The sequence below is a fragment of the Heloderma suspectum genome, chromosome 3, assembly GCF_057233095.1.
Source record: "Heloderma suspectum isolate Gila_16-S chromosome 3, 16-S_ref, whole genome shotgun sequence".
NCBI lineage: Eukaryota > Metazoa > Chordata > Lepidosauria > Squamata > Helodermatidae > Heloderma > Heloderma suspectum.
In genome coordinates this window covers 17,759,913-17,778,374 of record NC_139460.1, presented here as the reverse complement: position 1 = coordinate 17,778,374, position 18,462 = coordinate 17,759,913, and the positions used below count along the sequence as shown (strand labels likewise).

The window sequence follows — 18,462 nt, the reverse complement described above, 5'->3', positions numbered from 1 at the left end:
GCCTTATGCGCACTCAACTGGTTGTGTGAACAGTCAGGGCTAGTGTCAAGGGTAGGCATGGTTGGGCACCTGCCGAGGAACCACACCCCAACGGGGCCCACTGGCAAGAGTTCCCTGGACTTGGGCTGCATTAATAGAAGTATAGCTTCCAAATCCTGTGAAGTACTAGTTCCAGTTCCCCTCTACTCAGCACTGGTTAGGCCTCATCTGGAGTACTGTGTCCAGTTCTGGGCGCCACACTTTTAAGAAGGATGCAGACAAACTGGAGAGGGTTCAGAGGAGGGCAACGACGATGATCAGGGGACTGAAAACAAAGCCCTATGAGGAGAGACGGAAAGAACTGGGCATGATCAGCCTTGAGAAGACTGAGGGGAGATAGGATAGCACTCTTCAAGTACTTGAAAGGTTGTCACATAGAGGAAGGTCAGGATCTCTTCTCCATCATCCCAGAATGCAGGACATGGAATAATCGGCTCAAGTGACAGGAAGCCAGGTTCCGGCTGAACATCAGGAAAAACTTCCTTAGAGCAATACGACAATGGAACCAACTACCTAGGGAGGTGGTGGGCTGTCCCACACTGGAGGCATTCAAGATGAGGCTGGACAGCCATCTGTCAGGGATGCTCTGACCTGGATTCCTGCATTGAGCAGGGGGTTGGACTCGATGGTCTTGTAGGCCCCTTCCAACCCTACTATTCTATGATTCGATGATTTTTCACCACTGTAACCTGCTTATTCACCTGACTCTTGCTCTGGCCCAGACAATGATGGTGGTGAGTAGAAGGAGCAGGAGATGCCACTGCCTACTTGCTCACTGGAGCTCTGACTGTCAAGCAAGCAAGTGGTGGAAATGATGAGAAAAGAGGTCAAGGAGCAACTGCAGCTTGGGATATCCAGCTCACGGAAGCTTTTCTGGAATCAGATATGCAGGCTGCTGCATGAGTTCTTTGGTGAAGCCAGATGTTCTCTGACTGAAATGCTCATCCCAGTTTCATGTTAAGAAAATATACACACTGAGGGAGGGGATGCACTGAGGGGGCCTTGCCCAATGGGCCTCAAAAGATGGAGCCAGCACACTGTGAAGCCCGTTGTGTAGCTCTGTATGCACAATCCAGGACACTACAAAAAGCAGGGCATGCCATTTCTGTGCAGAGAGCATCTGATCACATGAGCAATTGAACCACATAAATAAAAAAAAGAGTAGAGTGGCCCATGACATTGGTCTGGATAGAGAATCTCCAGGTGCACTTTGCTGTGACATTTTGAGCGCAACTTTGTTTTAAAATACATTTTAGAAAACCATCTAAGGGCGCAATCTTACGGGGATAGGCAGCCACCTCCAAACTCGGAGGCGACTGCCTATCCAATGCAGGACAGGAGAAGCACGGAGGGGATCATTTCCTATGTGCTTCTCCTGCCCTGCATTTGTAGGTAGACAGCCAATTTCAGCTGTCTAGCTGCAGGAGGGCGGAGCGGGGGAGGAGGCTGCCAGATGACACACGGGATGTGTTGTACTGGCATTTCCACCTTTCCTGCCCCTGGAATGCCCTGTTTTGGCCGCTCCGCGTTCCTCTTCTGAGTGCCAAGTGTGGGGCTGTTCCCTGCTGCCTGTGAGGCAGCGTGGGGGGTGGGGGTAGGTCGGTTCTCCAGGAACCGACCTTGGAGCATGAGCTCCAAGATCGGTTCCCGGAAAACCACATATCCTATGGCCATCTAGCCGCTGAGTAGCGGCCATAGGGTTGCTCTCTCCGTCAATTTTAGATGGAGGTTTTCTTAAAAAAATATTTGTTGATGTTGTACTTCCTTTTAGTTTTCATGTTTCTATTATGTTGCTTTTATAGTTTTGTGTACAGCACCCTGGGATTGCCTTTCACCATGAAGAAGCAGTATAGGAATTCAATTAATTAAAGACAGACAGCATGGTCTAGTAGCTATAGTGTTGGACTGGGAGCTGGGAAATCTGGGTTCTAGTCCCCCCTTCGCCATGGAAGCTCACTGGGTGACATTGGGCCAGTCACAGACTGCCATCCCAGCCAACCTCACAGGCTTATTGTTGTGAGGATAAAATGGAGAGGAGGAGAATTATGTACACCGCCTTGGGTTGCTTAAGGAGGAAAAAAGGCGGGATATAAATGCAAAAATAAACAAACAAACAGCGGAGTAATCCTGTCACGGCAAGCCAATCAAAAAACAAAACAAAACGGCGTACGCAAATGGTGGCGGCTATGGCGGCTGCCATTTGCGTTCCCTATTTTTCGCCGATTTATCTTATGTAAATATTTACGTAGGCTAGAACGGCGAAAAATAAAGGAACGCAAATAGCGCCCACTACGCTATTTGCGTTCCGTTTTTTCACCGTTTTATCTTACGTAAACATTTACGTAAGATAAATTGGCAAAAAATAGGGAGCGCAAGTGGCAGCTGCCGTAGCCACCGCCATTTGCGCACGCCGGTTTTGTGGGTTGTTTTTGATTGGTTTGCCATGATAGGCTACGTAAATACTTACGTAGCCTATCACGGCAAAGACCAGGATGACAATGGCGGCCGTGGCAGCCGGTCGAAAGACCAGCCGCCGCCGCCACCGCCGCCAGACCCACTGCCGGAGCCGCCGCTGTCCGGAACATCCGCCCCAGGTAAGCCTCATCCCGGGGGAAATCCGCGGGGGGGGACAGGCCGTTCCGCCACGGATTTCGGGGGGCCAAAAGCCAGTGCATTCAGCCTCACTGAAATCCGTGGTGGAATTCTCCGCCATCCCTACTCCCATGGCCATCTAGCCACAGACTAGCGGCCATAGGATTGCACCCTAGAGTAAGTGCCCTTTCTAAACATTCCTGCTGCCCCTCCCCAAGGCACAAGTGGCGAGAGCTGTCCATCGAAATCAACAGAGAAATAGGATTTTTATTTAGCATAGCTGTGATTGATCAACACTCCCCCCCCCCCCGCCGCCCCCTAAACCAAAAGTAGCAGCAAATATAGAAGCATGTTCTTTCTAACTCAGGTCTTATTTCTTATGAAGTAATATAGGATTTAAAAAATAATAATAATCGTTCTTCAACAATAAAAAAAAATAGCTGGGCCAATGCAGATGCGATCCACTATCACTGACATTGTGAGTTGGTCGCTTGTGGCGAAGAGGGAGTGATGTAAAGAGAGCAGTCCTGCCGTGTAGTCTGCTGTTAACAGAGCAGGTCTGAAGTAGGCTGAGGGTGGTTTGGATAGCCTGTGGACCTAATCTGACCCTCTGGGTTTCCTCAGTTTGCAGGCTCTTTACATGACACCGTGACCTTCCAAGGCTCCTTCTGCACTAAATTCCCTTTGTTCTGTTTTTAAATAGATCGCAGACAAGGAGCTATCGAATTACCCCATTGTGTTCTGCTTCAGTTTCCTCTGTGAAAAGCGTGAAAGCGTGAAAGGAGTAATAGCGGCAAGAAGAGGAGCGAGATCAATGAAAGATAATGGAAGACTCAGGGCATCTCTACACCAGCTTAAAATCCTGCATTTAAAACAGGGCTTTCTGCTTCCATTTTAAATGAAGGATCACAACCGACTCCCTTTGCATGTGCTTCCTTTCCCCCCTCCCGTTCCCCCCTCCTTCTCCCCGTATCTGAGTCTTCCGTTATCTTTCATTGATCTCGCTCTTCTTCTTGCCGCTTTAAAATGAAGCAGAACATACCGGGGTAATCTGATAGCATAGATTATCAGATTATCTGTGATCTATTTAAAAACAAAACAAAGGGCATTTAGTGCAGGAGACGCTCTGGAGGGTCACGGGCCATCATGTAAAGAGCCCGCAAACGTCTGTGAAGGAGAAATCACAATTGCAGGATAAAAGCTCACTGTGAAGGAGCCCTCAGAAATGGGGGAGGAAGGGGAACGGGGTGGCGGAAAAGCAGGTTGTGATCCTGCACTTAAAACGGAAGCAGAACACCCCTTTCAAATGCAGGAATTTAGGCTAGTGTAGAGCTGCTCATGTGCTTCACAACTGAAGTAATGCCCATGGCCCTGTAAACGGGGCTGCATTAGGGATGGCGGAGAATTCCGCCACAGTCTCCAATGAGTCCAGATCACTTCCTGTTTCTGCTCAGCAGCGACACGACACGGCAGTGGCGGCCGTATCACTTGAGGAACAGAGCCGGCCGGTGGCTTACCACCGGACTTACTGCAGAGCGGAGCTGGCCAGTGAGGATTCCAGGGGCGGGGAGGAACAGATCGCCTCCCCCCCCCACGGACTCAAGGCAAGGGGATTCGTACATCCCTAGGCTGCATACGATCATTAAGTCCAGGGGCTAAAATTTCCTAGCTGCACCACCGGGTAGTAGCCAGTGCTAGTCCTCCTTCGACTAGACCCACTGAAATGAATGGGACTGAATTCCCATTTGTTTCAATGGGTCTACTGCAAGAAGAGCTCACACTGGAGATTACCCATTGGTTTCAATGGGTCTACTGCAGGTAGGGCACACACTGGAGATTACCCATTGGTTTTAATGGGTCTACTGCAAGTACGGCTCACACTGGAGATTACCCATTGGTTTCAGTGGGTCTACTGCAAGTAAAGCTCAAACTGGACATTACCCATTGTCTTCAATGGGTCTAGCGCAAGTAGGGCGCACATTGGAGATTAGCCATTGGTTTCAATGGACATCACCAGATGGTCAATATCGAAATCAGATTGATTATGTACTTTGCAGCCAAAGATGGAGAAGCTCTATACAGTCAGTAAAAACAAGACCTGGAGCTGACTGTGGCTCAGATCATGAGCTGCTTCTTATAAAATTTCGGCTTAAATTGAAGAACGTAGCGAAAACCACTAAACCATTCAGGTATGACCTAAATCCCCCTTCATGGATCACTGCCTTGTTGTGGCAAAGGGGCTTGCGTAACTCAGTGAAGCCATAAGCTATGCCGTGCAGGGCCACCCAGGACGGACAGGTCATGGCAGAGAGTTCTGACAAAATGTGGTCCACTGGAGAAGGAAATGGCAACCCACTCCAGTATTCTTGCAAAGAAAACCCCATGGAACGTAACACAAGGCTAAAAGAGATGACACCGGAAGATGAGCCCCTCAGGTCGGAAGGTGTCCAATATACTACTGGGGAAGAGCAGAGGGTATTTCCAAGTAGCGCCAAAAAGAGTGAAGCGGCTGGGCCAAAGCCGAAAGGACACTCAGCTGTGGATGTGTCTGGTGGTGAAAAGAAAATCCGATGCTGTAAAGAACAATTTTGTTTAGGAACCTGGAATGTCAGATCAATGAATCAAGGTAAGTTCGAGGTGGTCAAACATGAAATGGCAAGATTGAACATCGACATCTTGGGAATCAGCGAACTAAAATGGACAGGCATGGGCGAATTTAATTCAGGTGACCATCATATCTACTATTGTGGGCAAGAATCCCTTAGAAGAAATGGAGTAGCACTCATAGTCAACAAAAGGGTGGGAAAAGCAGTACTGGGGTACAATCTTAAAAACGATAGAATGATCTCAGTACGAATCCAAGGCAAACCATTCAACATCACAGTAATTCAAGTCTATGCCCCAACCACTGAGGCCGAAGAAGCTGAGGTTGATCGGTTCTATGAAGACCTACAACACCTTCTAGAACTAACACCAAAAAAAGATGTCCTCTTCATCATAGGGGATTGGAATGCTAAAGTAGGAAGTCAAGAAATCACCGGGATAACAGGCAAGCATGGCCTTGGTGTACAAAATGAAGCAGGACAAAGGCTAATAGAGTTTTGCCAAGAGAACACGCTAATCATAGCAAACACTCTTTTCCAACAGCACAAGAGACGACTCTACACATGGACATCACCAGATGGTCAATATCGAAATCAGACTGATTATGTCCTTTGCAGCCAAAGATGGAGAAGCTCTATACAGTCAGTCAAAACAAGACCTGGAGCTGACTGTGGCTCAGATCATGAGCTTCTTGTTGCAAAATTTCGGCTTAAATTGAAGAATGTAGGGAAAACCACTAAACCATTCAGGTATGACCTAAATCATATCCCTTATGAATACACAGTGGAGGTGAGGAATAGATTTCAGGGATTAGACCTGATAGACAGAGTGCCTGAGGAACTATGGACAGAGGTCCGTAACATTGTTCAGGAGGCAGCAACAAAATCCATCCCAAAGAAAAAGAAATGCAAGAAAGCCAAGTGGCTGTCTGATCAGACTTTACAAGTAGCTCACAAAAGAAGGGAAGCGAAAAGCAAGGGAGAAAGGGGAAGATATATCCAACTGAATGCAGAGTTCCAGAGAATAGCAAGGAGAGACAAGAAGGCCTTCTTAAATGAACAATGCAAAGAAATCGAGGAAAACAACAGAATGGGAAAGACTAGAGATCTCTTCAAGAAAATCGGAGATCTCAAGGGAACGTTTTGTGCAAAGACGGGCATGATCAAGGACAAAGAAGGCAGGGACCTAACAGAAGCACATGAGATTAAGAAGAGGTGGAAAGAATACACAGAAGAACTATACAGGAAAGATCTGAATGTCCCTGATAGACATGATAGTGCGGTCACTGAACTTGAGCCGGACATCCTAGAAAGTGAAGTCAAGTGGGCCTTAAGAAGCATTACTAACAACAAAGCCAGCGGAGATGACAGTATACCAGCTGAACTATTTAAAATACTAAAAGATGATGCTGTTAAAGTGCTGCATTCAATATGCCAACAAATTTGGAACACTCAACAATGGCCGCAAGACTGGAAAAGGTTAGTTTACATTCCAATTCCAAAGAAGGGCAATGCCAAAGAGTGTTCAAACTACCGCACAATTGTGCTCATTTCACACGCCAGCAAGGTGATGCTCAAAATCCTACAAGCTAGGCTTCAGCAGTATGTGAACAGAGAACTACCGGAAGTACAAGCTGGGTTTCGAAGAGGCAGAGGAACTAGAGATCAAATCGCCAACATTCGCTGCATCATGGAGAAATCAAGAGAATTCCAGAAAAATGTCTATTTCTGCTTCATTGACTACGCTAAAGCCTTTGATTGTGTGGATCACAACAAACTGTGGCAAATTCTGAAAGTGATGGGAGTACCAGACCACCTTTCCTGTCTCCTGAGAAACCTGTACGAGGGTCAAGAAGCAACAGTAAGAACCAGACATGGAACAACCGATTGGTTCAAAATTGGGAAAGGAGTACGACAAGGCTGCATATTGTCACCCTGCTTATTTAACTTATATGCAGAGTACATCATGAGAAAAGCCGGGTTGGATGAATCAGAGGTCGGAATTAAGATTGCCAGGAGAATTATCAACAACCTCCGATATGCAGACGATACCACCCTAATGGCAGAAAGCGAAGAGGATCTCAAGAGCCTCTTGTTGAGGGTGAAAGAGGAGAGTGCAAAAGCTGGTTTGAAACTCCACATTAAAAAAACCAAGATCATGGCATCTGGCCCCATCACTTCCTGGCATATAGAAGGGAAGAAATGGAAGCAGTGACAGATTTTACTTTCCTGGGCTCCAAGATCACCGCAGACGGTGACTTTAGCCATGAAATTCAAAGACGCTTGCTCCTTGGGAGGAAAGCTATGGCACACCTAGACAGCATAGTAAGAAGCAGAGACATCACCTTGCCGACAAAGGTCCGTATAATCAAAGCTTTGGTTTTCCCAGTAGTAACGTATGGCTGTAAGAGCTGGACTATAAGGAAGGCTGAGCGCCAAAGAATTGATGCTTTCGAACTATGGTGCTGGAGAAGACTCTTACGAGTCCCCTGGACTGCAAGGAGGTCAAATCAGTCCATCCTAAAGGAAATCAACCCTGAGTGCTCATTGGAAGGACAGATACTGAAGCTGAAATATTTTGGCCACCTAATGCGAAGAGAAAACTCTCTGGAAAAGACCCTGATGCTGGGAAAGACTGAAGGCAAAAGGAGAAGGGGACGGCAGAGGATGAGATGGCTAGATAGCATCACCGATGCAATGAATATGAACTTGAGCATACTCCGGGAGAGAGCGCAGGACAGGAAGGCCTGGCGTGCTATGGTCCATGGGGTCACGAAGAGTCGGACACGACTGAACGACTGAACAACAACAACAATGACCTAAATCATATCCCTTATGAATATACAGTGGAGGTGAGGAATAAATTTAAGGGATTAGACCTGATAGACAGAGTGCCTGAGGAACTATGGACGGAGGTCTGTAACATTGTTCAGGAGGCAGCAACTCAATCCATTCCAAAGAAAAAGGAATGCAAGAAAGCCAAGTGGCTGTCTGATGAGGCTTTACAAGTAGCTCACGAAAGAAGGGAAGCGAAAAGCAAGGGAGAAAGGGGAAGATATACCCAACTGAATGCAGAGTTCCAGAGAATAGCAAGGAGAGACAAGAAGGCCTTCTTAAATGAACAATGCAAAGAAATTGAGGAAAACAATAGAATGGGAAAGACTAGAGATCTCTTCAAGAAAATCAGAGATCTCAGGGGAACGTTTTGTGCAAAGACAGGCATGATAAAGGACAAAGAAGGCAGGGACCTGACAGAAGCAGATGAGATTAAGAAGAGGTGGAAAGAATGCACAGAAGAACTATACAGGAAAGATCTGAATGTCCCTGATAGCCATGATAGTGCGGTCACTGAACTTGAGCCGGACATCCTTGAGAGTGAAGTCAAGTGGGCCTTAGGAAGCATTACTAACAACAAAGCTAGCGGAGATGACAGTATTCCAGCTGAGCTATTTAAGATCCTAAAAGATGATGCTGTTAAAGTGCTGCACTCAATATGACAACAAATTTGGAACACTCAACAGTGGCCACAAGACTGGAAAAGGTCAGTTTACATTCCAATTCCAAAGAAGGGCAATGCCAAAGAGTGTTCAAACTACCGTACAATTGTGCTCATTTCACATGCCAGCAAGGTGATGCTCAAAATCCTACAAGCTAGGCTTCAGCAGTATGTGAACCGAGAACTACCGGAAGTACAAGCTGGGTTTCAAAGATGCAGAGGAACTAGAGATCAAATCGCCAACATTCGCTGCATCATGGAGAAAGCAAGAGAATTCCAGAAAATGTCTATTTCTGCTTCATTGACTATTCTAAAGCCTTTGATTGTGTGGATCACAACAAACTGTGGCAAATTCTTAAAGTGATGGGAGTACCAGACCATCTTACCTGTCTCCTGAGAAACATGTACGAGGGTCAAGAAGCAACAGTAAGAACCAGATGTGGAACAACCGATTGGTTCAAAACTGGGAAAGGAGTATGACAAGGCTGTATATTGTCGCCCTGCTTATGCAGAGTACATCATGAGAAACGCCAGGTTGGACGAATCACAGGTCGGAATTAAGATTGCCAGGAGAATTATCAACAACCTCAGATACGCAGACGATACCACCCTAATGGCAGAAAGCGAAGAGGATCTAAAGAACCTCTTGTTGAGGGTGAAAGTGGAGAGTTCAAAAGCTGGTTTGAAACTCAACATTAAAAAAACTAAGATCATGGCATCTGGCCCCATTGCTTCCTGGCATATAGAAGGGGAAGAAATGGAAGCAGTGACAGATTTTATTTTCTTGGGCACCAAGATCACCGCAGACGGTGACTGTAGCCATGAAATTAAAAGACGCTTGCTCCTTGGGAGGAAAGCTATGGCAAACCTAGACAGTTTCAATGGGTCTAGCGCAAGTAGGGCACACACTGGAGATTACCCATTGGCTTCAATGGGTCTAGCGCAAGTAGGGCGCACATTGGAAATTACCCATTGGTTTCAATGGGTCTAGCGCAAGTAGGGCGCACACTGGAGGTTACCCATCGGCTTCAATGGGTCTAGCGCAAGTAGGGCGCACATTGGAGATTACCCGCGGCGCCCGGCTGCGTCCCATTCCTTTCCCCCGCCCAAACCTGCTCCTCCTCTTCGCGCCGCCAGGGGCCGCGCTGCCGCGGCCGCCCCGTTGCGCTTTCCTTCCGCTGCTCGCTACTGCGCATGTGTGCCGCTTCTGCGCCTCGGCCCTGCTCCTCTACGCCCTTGCGCCTGCGGCCTGAGCACTTCCTCCTCGCGAAGCTTCGTGAAGCTTCCCGAAGCTTCCGCTCGGCTTTTTCCGGGTGGGGGGGGAGAGACGGGAGGGGCGCGCGGGCGAGCCTGTCCCCCCCGTCAGCCGGCCATCGGCTCCTCCGGCGGTCCGTCCCGGCGCGCTGCGCCTCCCTCGGCCCGGGCTGCCCCGCTTCCTCATGGCTCAGCTCTGCTACAACCGGGGCTGCGGGCAGCGCTTCGACCCCGAGAACAACGAGGAAGGTGAGGCGCGGCGGGGAGCTGCCGCGAAGGGAGGCCGGGGGACGCCGGCAGCCGCGGGGAGGCGCGGTCGCCCGGCCTCGCGGAGAGCGCCCTCGGTTAGCAGAGGGCAGCCCGTCACCCCGCGCGGCGCCCTCCGGACGCCGGGGGCTACAGCGCCCAGCGCCCCCGCTGACGGGAGTTGTAGGGCTGGAGGCTGTGTATGGCAGGGGCAGCAACGGGGCAGCCCGTCCCCCGACCTGGCGCCCTCCAGACGCCTTGGACTACAGCGCCCATGATCCCCGCTGATGGGAGTTGTAGGGTTGATGGGGGTGGAGACTCTGTGTATGGCAGGGGCAGCAACGGGGCAGCCCGTCCCCCGACCTGGTGCCCTCCAGACGCCTTGGACTACAGCGCCCATCACCCCTGCTGATGGGAGTTGTAGGGTTGATGGGGGTGGAGACTCTTGTGTATGGAAGGGGTAGCAATGGGGCTGCCCGTCCCCCGACCTGGTGCCCTCCAGACGCCTTGGACTACAGTGCCCATCACCCCCGCTGATGGGAGTTGTAGGGTTGATTAGGGTGGAGACTCTGTGTATGGCAGGGGCAGCAACGGGGCAGCCCGTCCCCCGACCTGGTGCCCTCCAGACGTCTTGGACTACAGCACCCATCACCCCCGCTGATGGGAGTTGTAGGGTTGGAGACTCTGTGTATGGCAGGGGCAGCAACGGGGCAGCCCGTCCCCCGACCTGGTGCCCTCCAGATGCCTTGGACTACAGTGCCCATCACCCCCGCTGATGGGAGTTGTAGGATTGGAGACTCTGTGTATGGCAGGGGCAGCCCATCCCCCAACCAGGTGCCCTCCAGACGCCTTGGACTACAGCGCCCATCACCCCCGCTGATGGGAGTTGTAGGATTGGAGACTCTGTGTATGGCAGGGGCAGCCCATCCCCCAACCAGGTGCCCTCCAGATGCCTTGGACTACAGCGCCCATCACCCCCGCTGATGGGAGTTGTAGGGTTGATGGGGTTGGAGACTCTTGTGTATGGAAGGGGTAGCAACGGGGCAGCCCGTCCCCCGACCTGGTGCCCTCCAGACGCCTTGGACTACAGCGCCCATCACCCCTGCTGATGGGAGTTGTAGGGTTGGAGACTCTGTGTATGGCAGGGGCAGCCCATCCCCCAACCAGGTGCCCTCCAGATGCCTTGGACTACAGTGCCCATCACCCCCGCTGATGGGAGTTGTAGGGTTGATGGGGGTGGAGACTCTTGTGTATGGAAGGGGTAGCAATGGGGCTGCCCGTCCCCCGACCTGGTGCCCTCCAGACGCCTTGGACTACAGTGCCCATCACCCCCGCTGATGGGAGTTGTAGGGTTGATTAGGGTGGAGACTCTGTGTATGGCAGGGGCAGCAACGGGGCAGCCCGTCCCCCGACCTGGTGCCCTCCAGACGTCTTGGACTACAGCACCCATCACCCCCGCTGATGGGAGTTGTAGGGTTGGAGACTCTGTGTATGGCAGGGGCAGCAACGGGGCAGCCCGTCCCCCGACCTGGTGCCCTCCAGATGCCTTGGACTACAGTGCCCATCACCCCCGCTGATGGGAGTTGTAGGATTGGAGACTCTGTGTATGGCAGGGGCAGCCCATCCCCCAACCAGGTGCCCTCCAGACGCCTTGGACTACAGCGCCCATCACCCCCGCTGATGGGAGTTGTAGGATTGGAGACTCTGTGTATGGCAGGGGCAGCCCATCCCCCAACCAGGTGCCCTCCAGATGCCTTGGACTACAGCGCCCATCACCCCCGCTGATGGGAGTTGTAGGGTTGATGGGGTTGGAGACTCTTGTGTATGGAAGGGGTAGCAACGGGGCAGCCCGTCCCCCGACCTGGTGCCCTCCAGACGCCTTGGACTACAGCGCCCATCGCCCCCGCTGATGGGAGTTGTAGGGTTGGAGACTCTGTGTATGGCAGGGGCAGCAACGGGGCAGCCCGTCCCCCGACCTGGTGCCCTCCAGATGCCTTGGACTACAGTGCCCATCACCCCCGCTGATGGGAGTTGTAGGATTGGAGACTCTGTGTATGGCAGGGGAAGCCCATCCCCCAACCAGGTGCCCTCCAGACGCCTTGGACTACAGCGCCCATCACCCCCGCTGATGGGAGTTGTAGGATTGGAGACTCTGTGTATGGCAGGGGCAGCCCATCCCCCAACCAGGTGCCCTCCAGATGCCTTGGACTACAGCGCCCATCACCCCCGCTGATGGGAGTTGTAGGGTTGATGGGGTTGGAGACTCTTGTGTATGGAAGGGGTAGCAACGGGGCAGCCCGTCCCCCGACCTGGTGCCCTCCAGACGCCTTGGACTACAGCGCCCATCGCCCCCGCTGATGGGAGTTGTAGGATTGGAGACTCTGTGTATGGCAGGGGCAGCCATCCCCCAACCAGGTGCCCTCCAGAGGCCTTGAACTACAGCGCCCATCACCCCCGCTGATGGGAGTTGTAGGGTTGATGGGGTTGGAGACTCTTGTGTATAGAAGGGGTAGCAACGGGGCAGCCCGTCCCCCGACCTGGTGCCCTCCAGACGCCTTGGACTATAGTGCCCATCACCCCCGCTGATGGGAGTTGTAGGGTTGATTAGGGTGGAGACTCTGTGTATGGCAGGGGCAGCAATGGGGCAGCCCGTCCCCCGACCTGGTGCCCTCCAGACGCCTTGGACTACAGCGCCCATCACCCCTGCTGATGGGAGTTGTAGGGTTGGAGACTCTGTGTATGGCAGGGGCAGCCATCCCCCAACCAGGTGCCCTCCAGACGCCTTGGACTATAGTGCCCATCACCCCCGCTGATGGGAGTTGTAGGGTTGATTAGGGTGGAGACTCTGTGTATGGCAGGGGCAGCAATGGGGCAGCTCGTCCCCCGACCTGGTGCCCTCCAGACGCCTTGGACTACAGCGCCCATCACCCCTGCTGATGGGAGTTGTAGGGTTGGAGACTCTGTGTATGTAGGGGCAGCCCATCCCCCAACCAGGTGCCCTCCAGACACCTTGGACTACAGTGCCCATCACCCCCGCTGATGGGAGTTGTAGGATTGGAGACTGTGTATGGCAGGGGCAGCCCATCCCCCAACCAGGTGCCCTCCAGACGCCTTGGACTACAGCGCCCATCGCCCCCGCTGATGGGAGTTGTAGGGTTGATGGGGTTGGAGACTCTTGTGTATGGAAGGGGTAGCAATGGGGCAGCCCGTCCCCCGACCTGGTGCCCTCCAGACGCCTTGGACTACAGTGCCCATCACCCCCGCTGATGGGAGTTGTAGGGTTGATTAGGGTGGAGACTCTGTGTATGGCAGGGGCAGCAACGGGGCAGCCCGTCCCCCGACCTGGTGCCCTCCAGACGCCTTGGACTATAGTGCCCATCACCCCCGCTGATGGGAGTTGTAGGGTTGATTAGGGTGGAGACTCTGTGTATGGCAGGGGCAGCAATGGGGCAGCCCGTCCCCCGACCTGGTGCCCTCCAGACGCCTTGGACTACAGCGCCCATCACCCCTGCTGATGGGAGTTGTAGGGTTGGAGACTCTGTGTATGGCAGGGGCAGCCCATCTCCCAACCAGGTGCCCTCCAGACGCCTTGGACTACAGTGCCCATCACCCCCGCTGATGGGAGTTGTAGGGTTGATGGGGGTGGAGACTCTTGTGTATGGAAGGGGTAGCAACGGGGCAGCCCGTCCCCCGACCTGGTGCCCTCCAGACGCCTTGGACTACAGCACCCATCACCCCCGCCGATGGGAGTTGTAGGGTTGGAGACTCTGTGTATGTAGGGGCAGCCCATCCCCCAACCAGGTGCCCTCCAGACACCTTGGACTACAGCGCCCATCACCCCTGCTGATGGGAGTTGTAGGATTGGAGACTGTGTATGGCAGGGGCAGCCCATCCCCCAACCAGGTGCCCTCCAGACGCCTTGGACTACAGCGCCCATCGCCCCCGCTGATGGGAGTTGTAGGATTGGAGACTCTGTGTATGGCAGGGGCAGCCCATCCCCCAACCAGGTGCCCTCCAGATGCCTTGGACTACAGCGCCCATCACCCCCGCTGATGGGAGTTGTAGGGTTGATGGGGTTGGAGACTCTTGTGTATGGAAGGGGTAGCAACGGGGCAGCCCGTCCCCCGACCTGGTGCCCTCCAGACGCCTTGGACTACAGTGCCCATCACCCCCGCTGATGGGAGTTGTAGGGTTGATTAGGGTGGAGACTCTGTGTATGGCAGGGGCAGCAACGGGGCAGCCCGTCCCCCAACCTGGTGCCCTCCAGACGCCTTGGACTACAGCGCCCATCACCCCTGCTGATGGGAGTTGTAGGGTTGGAGACTCTGTGTATGGAAGGGGCAGCCCATCTCCCAACCAGGTGCCCTCCAGACGCCTTGGACTACAGTGCCCATCACCCCCGCTGATTGGAGTTGTAGGGTTGATGGGGGTGGAGACCCTTGTGTATGGAAGGGGTAGCAACGGGGCAGGCCGTCCCCTGACCTGGTGTCCTCCAGACGCCTTGGACTACAATGCCCATCACCCCCGCTAATGGGAGTTGTAGGGTTGATTAGGGTGGAGACTCTGTGTATGGCAGGGGCAGCAACAGGGCAGCCCGTCCCCCAACCTGGTGCCCTCCAGACGCCTTGGACTACAGCACCCATCACCCCTGCTGATGGGAGTTGTAGGGTTGATGGGGGTGGAGACTCTTGTGTATGGAAGGGGTAGCAACGGGGCAGCCCGTCCCCTGACCTGGTGCCCTCCAGACGCCTTGGACTACAGCATCCATCACCCCCGCTGATGGGAGTTGTAGGGTTGATTAGGGTGGAGACTCTGTGTATGGCAGGGGCAGCAACGGGGCAGCCCGTCCCCCGACCTGGTGCCCTCCAGACGCCTTGGACTACTGCGCCCATCACCCCCGCTGATGGGAGTTGTAGGGTTGATGGGGGTGGAGACTCTGTGTATGGCAGGGGTAGCAACTGGGCAGCCCGTCCCCAGATGCCTTGGACTACAGCGCCCATCACCCCCGCTGATGGGAGTTGTAGGGTTGATGGGGGTGGAGACTCTGTGTATGGAAGGGGCAGCAACGGGGCAGCCCGTCCCCTGACCTGGTGCCCTCCAGATGCCTTGGGCTACAGCTCCCATTAGCCCCAGCCAGCATAGGCAGTGGTCAGAACTGCTGGGAGTTGCAGTCCAAAATGTCTGGAGCGCATCAGGTTGTGGAGGGCTGCAGGAGGGAAAATAAATGTCATGATGAAATGCTGACAGGGTGGAGTAGTGGTTAACGCAGCTTTCCCCAGCCTGGTGCTTTCCAGATGTTTGGGACTACAGCTGCCATCAACTCCAGCCAGCATGAGTAATGGGCAGAGATGATGGGGGGTTGTAGACCAAAACTTTTGGGGGGCACCAGGTTGGGGAAGGCTGTAATCCACTGATAACCTTCATTATCAAATACAGGTAGTGTGGTATAGTGGTAGTGTCTCATTAGAGTTCCAGGTTCAAAACTTCTCGGCCACAAAGCTGGGTGATCTTGGGCCAGTCTCCCTCTTTCTCACTCTCAACTTCACCTGCCTAACAAGGTTATTATGAGGATAAAATGGGAAGAGGGTCTGCCAGCTCCTTGGAGGACGGGTGAGCTAAAAATGCAAAACTGGAATAAAATCAAACTCAGCACACTACTGCTCCTCTTTGAATTGCTTCCTACTTGACTACTACTTGTACTTTGTGTGTGTATCTATGATTCTCTCACACACATGCTATAATTTGTGTGTGCGTGTATCTGTGATTATCTCTCATGTGCCATACCTAAATGAAAGTGGTTAGAAATATGTCAGAAATATGTGTTTATGTGAGTGTGTGTCATTCACAGCTTCCATAAATTTCCCATGGACAGTCAAGTACCTCTTATTATTTTTCCAAATGGGTATTCTTGTCCTTCATTTTAGTACATCCCCGAGGTGCATGGGTGTAAATTACACATACAAAATACATAAATGAAAGTGAGTCCTTATGTTCTGTCATTGATATTCATATATAATATATATGGAACAGAGAATAGAGAATTCTGATTCCTCCCCCTCACTCTTAGGAGAATTGCAAGACTTGAAATGGTGTGAAGGTTTGGGAACAGCCTGCTCCAGTGAATAAATGTGTGGGTGATTACTCAATATTATTTTTAACAAAAGATTAACAGTGTAATTCTTACATCTATTCAGAAGTCCCACTGAGTTCTATGGGGCTTACAGTCTAACAGAGCAATCCTGTGTAGGCCTACTCATATTTCAGTGGGACTTGCTCAAATGTGTCAAAATTGGAAAATACATTAAAAACCATAACATAGGGGTGCATATGTCATGGGAGGAGTGGAGAGGAAAGGTATGCCATGGCTTGAGTTAGAGAAAAAAAACACCATTATTTATGCATTTCATGCATGCTTATTTAACTATTATTTTTGTTTTAAGAAATATTATTTAAAGATTCTAAATATTAAGACATTTTAGATTCAGAAGCTGACTTCTCTCTTCATATTCAGTTGGATCAAGACTAGGGCTCCAATCCTATATACACTTACCTCGGAATAAGTCCCATTAACAATGGGGCTTACTCCTGAGTAGACATATATAGGATCACTCTATAAGTTAGTTGAATTGGGTCCCTTTGGAATCAGTGAGACAAGTTAGTAATGACTTCAGTTCCATTGATTTGGAGAAGGTAGCAATTCAATTCTAACTATTACTATGAGCTCACTCTCCTCCTCTGGCCACTCACCCATCCATTTATTTGTAGAGGGGAAGGGACCGCTTCTAGCCCTTCATACCCACTCCCAGTCTTGTAGCTCCCCTTAGGTTGAGGGAGAAACCACTTCTCCCGAAACCCTTCTCTCTCTCTCTTCTTCTAAGCCCTTAGGAACTAATGAGGTCTGGTTTCTTCAAGAATGTTTTACACGTGACTTGAATGAAAACTTGAGGTGGCTTCTTGACCCATTTGTTACATAGTGTATGGTGCAATATGGCCTACATGTGCTGCACTATAAAGTCCTGACTCTACCTTTCTATCCCTTTCCTTACTCTCCCTCCCCCCAATTAGGTCCTTTTTTTCAGTCTGGACCTATCTCTTTGCCCTACAATGAAGGAACCTCTGAGGAGACATTTGATAGATATCAGAGCTTGAGCTACATAGATGCGGTTGTGATATTTATCTCACTGTAAAAGTATATATGGCTCTGATGCTACTTTGGTCTAGTGACTGTCCTGCTAGCTTGCTGTGATGAATCATGAAGCTAGAGTACCGTGGTCCTCTCCCATCTTATTCATGTTGAAGTATGATACAGAGAGTGCCTAAGCTTCTTATCTGCAACGTGGTCCAGATATTCCTGAGGCGACAGAATGGTTTCTGAGGGCTTTGCGTTTAGTCAATAATCACAGAGAAGAGCCTGCTTCCTTTTTATCACTTCGCAGCACAGATAATGTTTCAGACTTGTTTTGGGAACATCTTGTTTTGCTGCAACAAGATAATAATGGCACTGAGTTACAAATGACATTTAAGTTATTTTAGGAGATGAGCCTGATCAGCACCCATGATACACTTACGTATGCAGAATGTAGAATTTTCATTCAAGTGATGTTTTGATGTAACAGAACTATGATTCACCAAGGAAACGTTCAGTATGTGACCTTAAAAGATGATCTTGTATGTCATTATTTATAGTATTATAATACAGTATTATAGTAACAACCAAAAGACATTCTTCTGCCCTGACAAGCTTCCTCTGAATTTACACTAGAGAAAGGAGAATGATGGAGGGTGAGAAAGGCAATGGTAATAAGTTAGAGTGAAGGAGGGATGGGAGAAAAAAGCTAGGGGTGACTGAGCAAATGCGGTTACACATGCTTGTACTTCCTTTTAGTTGGGGATGAGGCCTATGAAGTTAAACTAATGACTTCATGGAAAAGATGGATTTGAAGCGGAGAGAGTTCCAGTCATATGAGGTAACTAGGGAGAATGGATAAGGCCATTGAAAAGAGCAGAAGACCTTCAAGCAGAGTTGAGTAGTATATGTGTGTCCTATGGTCATATTGTGACCATAGTTAATGCCATGGCAGAAGGATGTTGGCAGTCACTGGTTGCCTACTCCTGGTATAGGTTGAGACACACCATCTTGAATCCTTCTTCCAACAAATGCATTTGCTTAGATTTACACTGTGCCTTCAAATGACTAGATCTGTCTGGGCATACTTGAGGCTTTGTGTATTA

The 18,462-nt window shown here is 51.0% G+C and overlaps 1 protein-coding gene across 3 annotated transcripts in view; it reads left to right on the top strand.

The window, feature by feature from the left end:
• The first annotated feature begins 10,041 nt into the window (after positions 1 to 10,041).
• CHORDC1 (cysteine and histidine rich domain containing 1) overlaps positions 10,042 to 18,462 on the top strand; it is a 27,307-nt gene continuing 18,886 nt past the window's right edge. For 2 of the 3 annotated variants that reach the window (XM_084842564.1, XM_084842562.1), the window contains exon 1: positions 10,042 to 10,233. In XM_084842564.1, coding sequence (XP_084698690.1) covers positions 10,170 to 10,233 — 64 coding nt within the window. In that variant the 5' untranslated portion in view covers positions 10,042 to 10,169. Of the gene's footprint in view, positions 10,234 to 15,708; positions 15,841 to 18,462 lie in introns of those variants that run through there. The other variant, XM_084842563.1, reaches the window with a different exon arrangement.